Source organism: Budorcas taxicolor, chromosome 10 (assembly GCF_023091745.1).
Source record: "Budorcas taxicolor isolate Tak-1 chromosome 10, Takin1.1, whole genome shotgun sequence".
NCBI lineage: Eukaryota > Metazoa > Chordata > Mammalia > Artiodactyla > Bovidae > Budorcas > Budorcas taxicolor.
The window spans coordinates 14,259,199-14,272,927 of NC_068919.1; the positions used below are offsets into that span (position 1 = coordinate 14,259,199).

General features: G+C 42.2%; 2 protein-coding genes across 2 annotated transcripts in view; one reads left to right on the top strand and one right to left on the bottom strand.

The window, feature by feature from the left end:
• AAGAB (alpha and gamma adaptin binding protein) overlaps window positions 1–4,284 on the bottom strand; it is a 70,564-nt gene extending 66,280 nt beyond the window's left edge. Inside the window, exon 1 of the mRNA XM_052646845.1 lies at window positions 4,189–4,284. Coding sequence (XP_052502805.1) covers window positions 4,189–4,261 — 73 coding nt within the window. The 5' untranslated portion in view covers window positions 4,262–4,284. The remainder of the gene's footprint in view (window positions 1–4,188) is intronic.
• A 244-nt stretch (window positions 4,285–4,528) lies between these two features.
• IQCH (IQ motif containing H) overlaps window positions 4,529–13,729 on the top strand; it is a 227,253-nt gene continuing 218,052 nt past the window's right edge. The window contains exons 1-3 of the mRNA XM_052646857.1: window positions 4,529–4,579; window positions 9,994–10,116; window positions 11,496–11,587. Of these exons, the coding sequence (XP_052502817.1) occupies window positions 4,529–4,579; window positions 9,994–10,116; window positions 11,496–11,587 (266 nt within the window). The remainder of the gene's footprint in view (window positions 4,580–9,993; window positions 10,117–11,495; window positions 11,588–13,729) is intronic.

A 13,729-nucleotide genomic window follows, 5' to 3' on the forward strand; every position in this document is an offset into this window, starting at 1 on the left:
AAGAATCTACCTGCCAGTGTAGGAGACACCAGCTGGACCCCTAGATTGGAGGTTGGACCCCTAGATTGGAAAGATTCCCTGGATAAGGAAATGGCAACCCACCCCAGTATTCTTCCTTGAGAAATGCCATGGACAGAGGAGCCTGGCGGGCTACAGTCCATGGGGTCGCAAAAAAGTCAGACACGGTTTAGTGACTAAACAACAAACTGGCACACAGACTAGCTCCGTTCTTAATATCAGAATACACTTTTCCAGAATAAAAGTAAAATGTTCGCATAAACATGTGTGAGGTGGAAAGAGGTCTGGCCTGGGGGTACAGACACTTGCTCTCACACCACATATAGCCTTGTACAAGCATCAGGAACCTTCACTCCCCTTTAAAAATCTACAACGGTAATGCCCCTTTTATCTAATGTCAGATACCTACCCAGAAAACTGCACATAAGGCCCCTGAGTGACAAAATGAAAAAAGCTTCTCACAAAGTCCATACTTTACCCATAGTGGCGGCATACTGATTTTTATTTCATGAATACTTATAATAAACTTGGTTATTTGGTTAAGAAATATTTTCCATCGTTGGTTAAAAGCAATGAAATAGATCAAATATTGAAGGAAAGAAACTGGAGAAACCGAAATGTTCTCCTTCCTAATGCATGGAAGGAAACCAAATCTTCCCAAAAAGGTAAATTCAGATTCAGTCCAAAACCATACTATGGCTTAATGTCACTGAACACTTAATGAAAAGTCATTCATTATGGTAGTCTCCATCTTTTATGCCAAACTTAGATTCAAACTGTGATGACTCCATCTTTAAGTATAAAACAGAATCAAAACTCAGCAAATACTACATTCTAATGTTACCATGGTTACCCAAATCATTAACCTGGGTAAAATCTCTCTTTTATGGTTCACTTTTCCTTACTCAACTAATCTCTTCATCAATTGTTCTTATTTTTCACTATAAAACACTAATGGAACCACAAAGGAAAGGTTATCTAATTTTAACCAACATAGAAGCTATCCAAGAAACATTTTATATACAGAAATAAAGTGGATTGTTTTACAGGATTTATTTCATTTCCAACGATGCTAATATATTTTAGAGTACAGTATTATCATTCACCAACTACAGGTAATCAGCTCCTTCAAGAAATGACTGTGTCTGCAAATTCTTAAACTGTTAGGGGAAACACCAACAGAAACTGCCTGCCCTGGGCAGGCAAGATAGTACCACTTGCAAGCTTATCTTAGGACAGCAGGTCCTGATAAGGAATGCATAACTAACAAAATAGCACCAACTGGAAGAGTTGAGAAAAGGTCAAGAGAAGAGAGGAGACTCCAGTCCATATGTACTCTTGCCTGGAGAATCCCATGGATGGAGGAGCCTGGTAGGCTGCGGTCCGTGGGGTTGCTAAGAGTCGGACACGACTGAGCAACTTCACTTTCATGCACTGGAGAAGGAAATGGCAACCCACTCCAGTGTTCCTGCCTGGAGAATCCCAGGGACGGGGGAGCCTGGTGGGCTGCCACCTATGGGGTCGCACAGAGTTGGACACGACTGAAGTGACTTAGCAGCAACTTAGCAGCAAAAGAAGAGAGGAGACTCCAGTCCATACGTCCTACCCACCTCCCAGAATCCTCCGCGCTGGAAGCCATCTTCACTAAGCCACGCACTCGCCACCGGGAAGGACGCCAAGTCAGAAAAGACTGGCCAGAGACAACCTGGAAACTGATTCCATTATCACGACACACAAGACTATGAGCCACGTGGCAAAGCAGCTCTGCTGGGTCCCCTTACCCTGCCGTTCTCTGCCCAGGTGAAGTCACTCAGTTGTGTCCGACTCTTTGCGACCCCATGAACTATAGCCTCCCAGGCTCCTCCATCCATGGGATTCACCAGGCAAGAATACTGGAGTGGGTTGCCATTTCCTTCTCCAGGGGATCTTCCTGACCCAGGGATCGAACCCTGGTCTCCGGCATTGCAGGCAGACGCTTTAACCTCTGAGCCACCAGGGAAGCCCCTTCCCAATAATGTCTGTAGATTTGCCAGCTTGTGTGTCTCCTCTGACAATTCATTTTTCTGAGTGTTAGACAAGAGCCCACTCTTGGGCCCTGGAAGGGGACCCCTTCCTGCAACGAAAGCACGTGATAGCCACAAGAAAACTTAATACTTTCAAGACTGACTTTGAAAGGACTTTTATATATCAGTAATGGAAATCAAAATGCACACACCAAGAAGCTTAAGAATTCTGAACAAATTCTAATACGTTCTCTAGATGTAATATATAATGAAAATTAACTTACAATGTAATGGTAAATTTTTACAAATGAAAAATATGAAATATTATTTGAAAATAAAAGTATATTTATATAAATATATTTATAAAAATCATGCCTTAAATGTTATAAATACATAACTTCATACATTTATATAAATATATTTAATATTTCAGATACAATATTTGAATTTTATATGTAAAATAAAATATAACATGCTATATATAAAATGTTAAAACTATTATAAAATATCAGGATCAAAATTGTATATATATTGGAAATGCAATTACCAATTTTCAAAAATCTGTGCATTGGGGGAAAAACACTGGAAGTAAATGCACAGGAATGTTAACACAGTATTTGTGTTTGGGGGATGAGACCCTGGCGGACATTTTCTTTTCTCCATTACACTAAATCTTATTTAATGGACTATGCACTACTTTTACAATAAAACAATTTTTAAAAAGAAAGGAAATAAATCAGAAGAAGCACTGCTGAGAGGTAAGGAAATGGCATAATTAAAGCAGCTGGTTACCACTTAGTGTATAATTAAACTTTTACTCTGGCAAGGAACTTTTTAGGTGATCACAAATGATAACTAAGTTACATAGTATTTGTGCTGGAGAGACACCCTGCCTAATTCTGTCATTTGACCAGTACAAGGAAAAGTTACTTTTATATAATGCTTTATAGTTTACCAAATGCTTTCAAAATGTCACATCATCTATCCTTCAAAGAATCCCGCGAGGTAGATTCATATGCCCCATTTCAGGGCTTCCCAAGGGGCGCTAGTGGTAAAGAACCTGTCAGCCAAAGCAGGAGACGTAAGAGACGCGGGTTCGATCCTTGGGTCGGGAAGATCCCCTGGATCTTTGCAACCCACTTCAGTATTCTTGCCTGGAGAATCCCACGGAAAGAAGAGCCTGGCGAGCGACAGTCCAGGAGGTCGCAAAGAGTCGGACACGACTGAAGCGACTTAGCACGCCCCACTTTCAGAATCAGGAAACCGAGGGCTAGAGAGAGAATGTGCTTTATTAACAGTATTTACCATTTACCGACTGATCACTCAAAGTGTTAAGCACAACAGTCATGTGAAAATTATCACCACTTTACAGATCAGAAAACTGAAGAGCACAGGTTACAGCTGAGAGTCATCGTTCTGACTCGAAGCCACAATTTGACACAGAGGAGTCTTGAGTTATAATCAACTTTGCGGAGTCTCAGTGGAAGGGTCGAGCCCCAAACCCAAAACCCTATGCTCTCTCTACTCCACTGGTCCCCCCTCCTCGCCTACGATTCTTTGAAGAGTGACTTAGGTTGACAACCACTATGAGGGTCTAGAGGGAAAAATACTAGGCCCGATAATAACCAAAAACTAATGCTAGCGGAGGGCCTCGTCTCAGGAGGAAGGCAAGGCAGTGAATAACTCAGAGAGGAGGGGGCAAGTTTAACAAGTCGTAACATATACACATGGGGCAGAGGGTGCAGAGGAACCACACTCTCTACCTCAAGAGCAGGGATGACAGCATAAATCACGAATCCTGCACCTGACGCTCGCGTTCATCGGTTCAATTCCCAGAGAGCCTTTTCTGCTCACCTCAACGGCTCCCCGCCGACAATCCCTGGGTTGAGGTCCTACTTAACAGAAAACGCTGGAACAAACCCCATGGTGGGCCAGGTAGAGACAGAGAAGCAACGAGTATTGTAGCTAACAGTGGACACCTGGGGCACTAGGCACCATGACCACATCCGAGGGGCACCCGAGGGGCCTCGGGCCACCACCGAGGGGAGGAAGAGTCCAGGGCTCGCGGCGAGGACCGAGGCCCCGAGAGAGGCTGCGGTGCTGGGACTGCCCCCTGCCGAGGCTCGTACTGGGGCCTGGAGGTCGGCCCAGGAGCCTCGCTACTCACGTTGCACTAGCCGGTCTGCGGAGAAGGTGGAGGAGCAGCTGGTAACGAGCGCGCAGGGGACGCCTGCAGCCATCACTGCGCCCGAGAACCGGTTCCTTCCCGGAGCCACTTCCGCCTTGGGCGATACCACGGCCGCCGGCGCGCGGGGGAGACGCGCAAGAAAGGCGCGTCTCAGCAGGCACGGCCGGCCCTGCCTCCTCCTTTGCCCCCTCTTCCGCTCCCGGCGTGGACCAGGCTGGGCTTCGCGTGGCGTTGCCATGGGGACGAGCTCCCTCCGCGGCAAGTTCCCGAGTCTGGAGACCGCGCCTTCCTAGGGAGGGATTCTCGCCGGGCCGTAGGCATGGCCCAGGAGAAGGAAAACCAAGACCCCGTCGGATCTATCTTAATCCAGGTGGGAAATGGGCCTCTCCTAACCCTGTCCAGCTAGAACCCTTCGAGCGAGCGAGGCCCAGCAGAGCCTACCCACTTACGGTTACCCACTTAAAGCGCCGCTTCTCAGATTGCCTCCAACACCACGGTTTAAAGAACTCTCAAGTGTGCCAACCTAGACCTCTCTCGCCAGCCTCACACACCTCTTGAGCCTGACGATGGAGGTTGCGCGGCCGAAGCACGACCAATCCGCCTCTGGTAAAACTCCAGGACGATACACCCCTCTGGGACCTTTACTTTGGAAAAATCCATGTTCCACTGAGGCACCATTTTTAAATGTTGTATTCTGAAAAGTTTGATCCTATGATGTAAGGAAGTGGAGGAGATACAAATCAGACACGTATCTGGCCGGAAGTTGAAACAGATGAACTGCTTTCGATCTCCTGCATTGCAGGCGGATTCTTTACCAGCTGAGCTATAAGGGAAGACTTGCTTTTCTTAAGTACCCCAATTTTTTTCACTCTAAAAGTCCCTTGCATATAATGGAGTTCTGGGGATGTAATGCACACCATGGTGATTACAGTTAATAATTCTGTATATTTGAAAGCGGCTGAGTAAATCTTACAAGTTCTCATCACAAGAAAAAAGTTGTATTATAACTATATGTGGTGATGGATGTTAACTAGCCTTACTGTGGCAATCATTTAGCAATATGTACAAATATTGACTGATGTTGTCTATGTGAAGCTAATACAATGTTTATGTCAATTATATCGCAATAAAAAATAATAAAAATTCCTTACTTGGGAACAAGATAAAAGCTTGCTAATCAAGTTAAACTTTGTGGAATGTGGAAAGGTGACAAAAAAGCACAGGAAAGTAACTTTCTCTAATCTGAGGGGGGAACATCATGAAAGTTTTGATGTCTCAGTACAACTCAGTTTGTGACCGTTACACTCAGATTTTTCCAGAATGTTGAAAGCACTACTTTCGCCCTGCCCTACATTTATTTGCGATGGTTCTGAAACATTTTTGACATATCATCAACTTTAACGCATATATAGCTCTACTTGACTAAAAATTTGAAGTTATTTCCCTAAGGACTATCAGAACTCTACTCAGTTCTGCACTTGGTCTAATTTTTCTTCCTGCCATGATTTGGTCCTCCCCTCTGGGAGACTTCTTTAAACCCCTAAACTCACCAATTTTATAGACTTCCGCAATATAAATCATACCCAGATCTTCTTACCTCACCTTTTCTTGTCCTTGCTTTCACCATCACCCTAGAATGAGTTTAGCCAAACTGTCAAGTGTGAGGGAAGAGTCTCCACAAGACTGCCCTCGTTTAGACACCAGGCACAAGTTCAGGGCCCCCTAGAACTATCCTTAATTCAGACCAGCTGCCTACACTTTTGGAAGCCCCAACCATGTCACATTGGCTAATTTGCTAGAGCACTCACAAAACTCAGAAAAGCACTATGTTTATAATTACAGTGTTTTTATAGCAAAAGAATAGAAATTAAAATCAACCAAGGGAAGAGAGGCTCAGGGCAGAGTCCAGAAGGGGTTCAAATGGAGCTTCCAGCCATTTTCTCCCTGTGGAGTCATAGAGAGCATTACCTCCTTTCAGTCATGATACGTGACAACATATACAGATTATTGCCAACTAGGGAAGCTTTCCCAAGACTTTAATGTCCAGAGGTTTTATTGGAGCTCAGTCACAATGCCCATTTGGCTGACTTTAGTCTTCAGCCCTTCCCAGAGAGCAGACCAATAATTTCAGTCTAATTCCTCTAGAGATTAGAACTGATACAGCATAGCTCAAAGTCCCCATCATAAACCCCATTCCCATCAAGCGGGATACTCCGGGAGCCTACTGATCACTTCCCAGGGTCTAAGAGCAGAGGCTAGATCTCTCTTTGGGAAGAACTAGGAATAATCATATCTATGTTGATCAACACCCCTACTTGCTTGAAAGGGTTACTTTGTACACACTTAAGTGGAGGGTTATGTAGAGAAAGAGAGGCCACCCCTTAATCTAATTATTGAATCTGATCTGTAGTTACAATTCTCCCTGATACAATGTAGAATATGTATAATGAGAAAAAAATTAATATTATATGTAGTCATGAATGAATGTGAGAGATGGACTATAAAGAAAGCTAAGCACTGAAGATTTGATGCTTTTGAACTGTGGTGTTAGAGAAGACTCTTGAGAGTCCCTTGGACTGCAAGCAGATCCAACCAGTCCGTCCTAAAGGAAATCAGTCCTGAATATTCACTGGAAGGTCTGATGCTGAAGCTGAAACTCCAATACTTTGGCCACCTGATGCGAAGAACTGACTCATTTGAAAAGACCCTGATGCTGAGAAAGGTTGAAGGCAGGAGGAGAAGGGGACAACAAAGGATGAGATAGTTGGATGGCAACACCGACTCAATGGAATGAGTTTGAATAACTCCAGGAGTTGGTGATGGACAAGGAGCCCTGGTGTGCTGCAGTCCATGGGGTCGCAAAGAGTTGGACATGACTGAGCAACTGAACTGAACTGACTGAACTCTTATCAACCTCTTCTGTCTGGTTTAATATGGTACACCATATTAAAAGAAATGATAATGACTCATTCAAAGTCTTATCTTTAGCTCTTATCTCAAAGTGTGATCCTAGGACTAGCAGAGAAATGGAATTATAAGACTGCTTTTGAAAAAACTGAGTCTCGTTGCATGGCTCTTAAATTCTAGGAAATTCCCCGGCGGTCCAGTGGTTAAGACTCCTCATGCAAAGAGCCCAGGTTCAATCCCTGGTTGGGGAACTAAGATCCAACAAGCCACGTGGTATGGCAAAAGCCTAAAAAATAATTTAAATTGTAGAGCAATTTTTGTCTGCATTAAATCTTTTGAGAGCTTCTTATTAAGTAGCCCTGTCCCCAAACTGTCAAAATCTTTCTCCAAGTGGGAAATGTACAGAAAGCAATGAATTTGATGATCACAAAAATGATGGGTGACACATAAAATTTCAGTATGGGAGAGTGAATCTATTTGAAGAAAGAACAAAGATTTAGAACCTAATCTTTTTCTACCCAGGTCTGGTGAAACATTTCCTACAGTAGTTGTCTCTGTTGCAGCTATATAAACAAATGTGCAGTTACTAAGAAGAAGACAATACCTGGCTAGGAAAGTAAAAAGCTCTTGAGAAAGATTAAGAGAGTAATTCAAATCAGTGAATATTTACTAAGTGCCAGTTACATACAAAGTGTTTCACTAGGTTTTACCAATCAGGAGAAGAGAATTAACATTGGCTCAGTGTCCTCCTCTGTGGCTGGCCCTGGACAAAGCACTTTACATCTTTTTAACTCATTTTATTCTTGCCACTGTGTTGAAAGGTGCTGTTTATCCCCATTTTACAGATAAGAACACTAAGGCTCTAAAAAAAAAAGTAAATTTGCCTATCTCAGTTTAGTAAAAAAGGAAATAGAATTCTAGCTCATAGCTGTCTGATTCCAAAGCCTATATTAGTTCATTTACACATGTATTGTCTCATTTTCATTCCATAAGAAGACTAATTCTCACTCTAGTAATTTCCTCACACTAGAGGAAATGTGGATGGTGTGCACGGACATTGTGTGACTAGTAATAGAACAAGGAATCACGTTCATCTGCCTTTTACCGAGTTATTACCATTAGACTGTTACATATTATCTCACAACGCTATGAAGACGTAATGGTTCCTACAAAACAGATGAAGTAACCAGATTTTCAGTTCCCTGGTAAATAATCCAGTGTTGTTTGCACTCCCTCCAGCAGTTGACAGGTATAATTTTAGAAGGATACATGAAGCTACAAATACTAGAGCTACGAGAAGGAAATTCGGTGCATTCAAAAGTTGAGCCAGGGGCTTCCCTGGTGGTCCAGTGGTTAAGAATACTCCTGCCAATGCAGGGAACATGGGTTCAATCCCTGCTCTTGGAAGACAGATCCCAAATGCCTTGTGGCAACTAAGCCTGTGAGCTGCAACTACGGAGCCAGCTGTCTAGAGCCACAACAGTTGAAGCCCGTGAGCCTAGCGCCTGTGCTCGGCAACAGCTCACCACAGTGAGCAGTCCGCGCGCCACAGCTAGAGGAAAATGAAGACCCAGTGCAGCCATAAATAAATAAACCTTACAAAGAAAAAGTTAGACCACGAAACTATGGGCCTGTAAGTGGGCTTGCCCTTGAACTGCCTTTTTGTACTTTCCAAATGTCTTTAGACAATAGATTGTAAATAGCTTGCAGCAGTAATTTGGACAAACAAAATCAAAAAAAGTATTAATACATCTTCATCCGTAGTGCCTATCAGCAAACAGTAGGTGTGTTTAAATTTCAGTCTGTGAGCCCTGGAGGCGCAACATGATAATCTGTGCAGGGTACAAATGACCTGATCTGTCTGCCAGATTGTGCTGCTCATCACTGGAAAGATGCAAATCTTTTGATCTTTCAAATACTTGGCTCCTTGGGAATGTTTGAGAGTAATTGATAACATAGGCTGGATCAATGCGTAGGTCCAGTTATACCAACAGAGAAAAAGGTAACTTTCAAAATGCCTTTAGCAACCCAATCTGCAGATTGTTATTGGTGTGACTATTGCTGAAACAGGTGTTGGGTTCATAAATTTGCATAGCGAAATGTTTCTCTTGTGGCAGCAGCCCATGCCATAATTGGTGCCATCTGTATTTGTCTCTGGAAGCTTGGTTTCTAATATGAAGGCAGAGAAACTTGTGCTGTTTAATTTCATAATGCTCATGTTACTCTGAGGGTGCTTGACTTTGGAGAAATGTTCATCATTTCTAAGGAAAATATGAACTGAAGGAAAATGTTCAAGTAATGACATGTTGCTTTTTCTTCATGGGTTGTTTTCATTTCTGGGTACATAAAATTAAGGCCACACCTACAGAACTGCTCCTCCAGAGTGCTAAGTGGGGAAGATCTAGCTAGAATGGAAAACCAACAGACCCTGTCAACATATTTATAATTCTCTTTTGACAGGCACTGTTTTCACTAGAACCTCTCTTTTCTGGAAGTTTTCTTTTTTCTTTTTAACCTCTCAATCAATTAGTAGAAATCAGAGTTTGGAATGAACTTTTTCTTATATCTGACTTACCTTCTTTTCCACCAGAGAAAGCAGAAGGTATTTGGGTTGCAATTTTATCTTGGATCTGTTTCTAATGGGGGAAGGATAAATAGAAAATTATATGAAATCTTAATTTTTCAAACTCTGAAAGACAGTAACTGGAGCCATCTAATAAAGCACATCCTAGAACTATAAGCACAGTCTTTTCAATGAACACCACCTTTAAATCAACTTTATTGTCTTTAGCAATTCAAGCAGATTGCAAACCTTTAAGCCAAGTAACTGTTTTAGGTGTAATATTTATGTATTCTTTTACATTTTTCTCTCCCTAGGTCCATGAAGATCTTTATGAATTAAGGGAGAAATTAACAAAATTCCCACTTGAGGAAAAAGGCGGGGCTCTAGACATTCAGAATCTTGAAACAGCCATCAAAAGGACTGAAATGGGGTTAAAAGTAAGTAGAGCTTTAGATATTAAGTAAAATCCTGGAAGGAGACAAAGATTCCTCCAGAAGAACTGTGCTTCTCACAGGCTCTGTGCAATTCTGGAACAGAGGGGGCTTTGGTTGGTCATCAGCTTTCCCATCCTGTTCCTTTTTTAAGAATGGTGATTATTAGCTGATTGATTGATTTACATCCTGTCACATGCCACAAAGAATGTGATATGGGTAATATATGATTATGCAGTAATTTATGACCCCTAAAGTGTGGTTTGATAAAAAGAATTTATAATTTTAAAAATAACTACTCTTAGTCCAACAGTATGCCTGACAGAAAAGAATTCATACCAACACATCACAGAGAGTTTCTATTAGAATCACTGGGGTTCTAAAAAACAAGAGTTCACTCTTCCTTAATAGCTTAAGTATTTTAAGATTAAGTAATTTTTAAATATTATAACCTAGTACATAACACTGGAAATAGAAATAAAGGAGATAGGAGGACTTTCCTGTGGTGGTCCAGTGGCTAAGACCCCAAGCTTCTAATGCAGGGGGGTCCTGGGTTCAATTTCTGGTCAGGGTACGAGATCCCACCTGCTGTAACTAAGAATTCACATGCCCCAACTAAAGATCCCACATGTTGCAATGAAGACCTGGCACAGCCGAATAAATAAATAAATATTTTTTAAAATAGATAGGAACTTCATTATTATAGATGGACCTGAGGGCACAGAAGAATCCAATCTTCAGACTAGGATAACACTCATGTACAAAACCAGGATCGATTAGCACGTGTTTCCAATACAGACAGCCTCCATCGTCTAGACCTCTATCAGCATCTCTGCTCTTACTTCCAAGCTTCACTGTTCCATCTTACTGGCTTCCTAGCTCAGCTCCTGAGGCTGAGAGATGGGGTAATATGTTGTTGCCTCATCGTTTTTAGCATGCTGTTGTCCTAGATAACGTGATGGTGAGAGGGCTGGACCCAGCTGGAGTCTTTGGATTTGGCCATTTAAAATCATCTGTTACCTAAAGGCCAAACTCTTTCCTCAGATGCTTGCTTGAAGTCCTGGTAAGAGAAAGACATTACTCTGTGTCCACGGTACCTAGCAAGTTTCCCCGACCAAGTAGCAAACTGACTACTGTGCAGTTTCATTTGTGAAAAATGCTACAGGTCACCTAAGCTTTGAGTCTCAACTGTTGATGATGCTTTTTGGGATAAAGTAATTTGGCCTTGAGATGCCTAATGATACCTTAGGCTTGTAATAAACATAGCATTTTATCTCTTTTGGCTTAATTACATCAGTCAGAGGGTTAACCTAATGAAATGGAGAAAATTAGGTGAGGATTTCCAGTCCACTCTAATGGCCTAAACTTTAACTTTTCTGTAACAGATACACATCGAGAAGTATTTAAACGTTGTACACCAACATGTGTTAACAACTCCTATTGATTATAACTTATATTCTTCTCATGCTTCCAAATGGTAAGTAAAATAGCCATTTTAGGGTCTAAAATAAGTACAAAAAAAAAAAAAAAAACAAGTTTTCTCACTCAGTGAGATGACTGTAAAGACAAAATTTCCTTTGCTTTGTTTATATCCATTCTAATTTCCAAACAAGTTTTGCATATGAAGTTAATGGCAGAATTTAGACTTTAATAAAGTTATTCTGTGTTATTTTTCCTGCATTTCAGTGCTTGACATCATGACAGTTATTTCAGGGCCCTAGTTCTGGTTACATCTTTTGTATTTTTAGTAAAGCGTATCCCAAATTCAAGGGCTTCGCTGGTTGCTCAATGGGAAAGAATCTGCCTGTCAATGCAGGAGATGGATATTCAATCCCTGGGTCAGGAAGATCCCTTGCAGAAGGAAATGGCAACCCACACTAGTATTCTTGCCTGGGAAATCCCATGGAGAGAGGAGCCTGGTAGGCTACAGTCTATTTTGTTGCAAAAGAATCGGACACAACTTAGTAACTAGACAATAACAACAACATGTCAAATTCAATTCCTACAGGAAATAGTTTAAAGCAAATCGATTTTTATGCTATTTAGATCATCTGGAGCTTTCTTTTCAGTTTTTAGCCCATCATGTGTGGAAACAGTGTCAGACTTTATTTTTGGGGGCTCCAAAATCACTGCAGATGGTGACTGCAGCCATGAAATTAAAAGACACTTACTCCTTGGAAGAAAAGTTATGACCAACCTAGATAGCATATTGAAAAGCAGAGACATTACTTTGCCAACAAAGGTCCATCTAGTGGAGGCTATGGTTTTTCCAGTGGTCATGTATGGATGTGAGAGTTGTACTGGGAAGAAGGCTGAGCACTGAAGAATTGATGCTTTTGAACTGTGGTGTTGGAGAAGACTCTTGAGAGTCCCTTGGACTGCAAGGAGATCCAACCAGTCCATTCTGAAGGAGATCAGCCCTGGGATTTCTTTAGAAGGAATGATGCTAAAGCTGAAGCTCCAGTACTCTGGCCACCTCATGAGAAGAGTTGACTCATTGGAAAAGACTCTGAGGCTGGGAGGGATTGGGGGCAGGGGTAGAAGGGGATGACAGAGGATGAGATGGCTGGATGGCACCACTGACTCGATGGACGTGAGTCTGAGTGAACTCCGGGAGTTGGTGATGGACAGGGAGGCCTGGCGTGCTGCGGTTCATGGGGTCGCAGAGAGTCAGACACAACTGGGCGACTGAACTGACTGACTGACTGACTGACTGACGTGCTCTACTGTAAAGATGATTTTGGTATCCAGGGTAAACAAAACAAAAGTAGTAAAACTTGCTTGAAATGGTGGTTCAGACGGTAAAGAATCTGTCTGCAATATAGGAGACCCAGGTTCAATCGCTGAGTCAGGAAGATCTCCTGGAGAAGGGAATGGCTACCCACTCTAGTACTCTTGCCTGGGGAATTCCATGGACAGAGGAGCCTGGTGGGCTATAGTCCATGGGGTCACAAAGAGTCAAACAGGACTGAGCAACTAACATATACATTAATAATACAACCTAAGAGATGATTTATTAAAATTAGTATTGAGTTAAAGAGGAATGATCTTTTCACACACAACTATGTATAAAATAGATAACTAATAAGGACTTACTGTATGGCACAGGGAACTCAATACCCTGTAATGATTTATATAGGAAAAGAATCTAAAAAAGAGTAGATATATGTATCAGTATTAGTATCAGCTCAGTTGCTCAGTCGTGTCTGACTCTTTGGAACCACATAAACTACAGCACACCAGGCCTCCCTGACCATCACCAACTCCTGGAGTTCACCCAGATTCATGTCCATTGAGTCGGTGATGCCATCCAGCCATCTCATCTTCTGTCGTCCCCTTCTCCTCCTGCCTTCAATCTTTCCCAGCATCAGAGTCTTTTCCAATGAGTCACCTCTTTGCATCAGGTGGCCAAAGTATTAGAGTTCAGCTTCAACATCACCCTCCAATGAACACCCAGAACTGATCTCCTTTAGTCTGGTTGGATCAGACTTGCAGTCCAAGGGACTCTCAAGAGTCTTCTCCAACACCACAGTTCAAAAGCATCAATTCTTCGGTGTTCAGCTTTCTTTATAGTCCAACTCTCACATCCATACATGACCACTGGAAAAACCATAGCCTC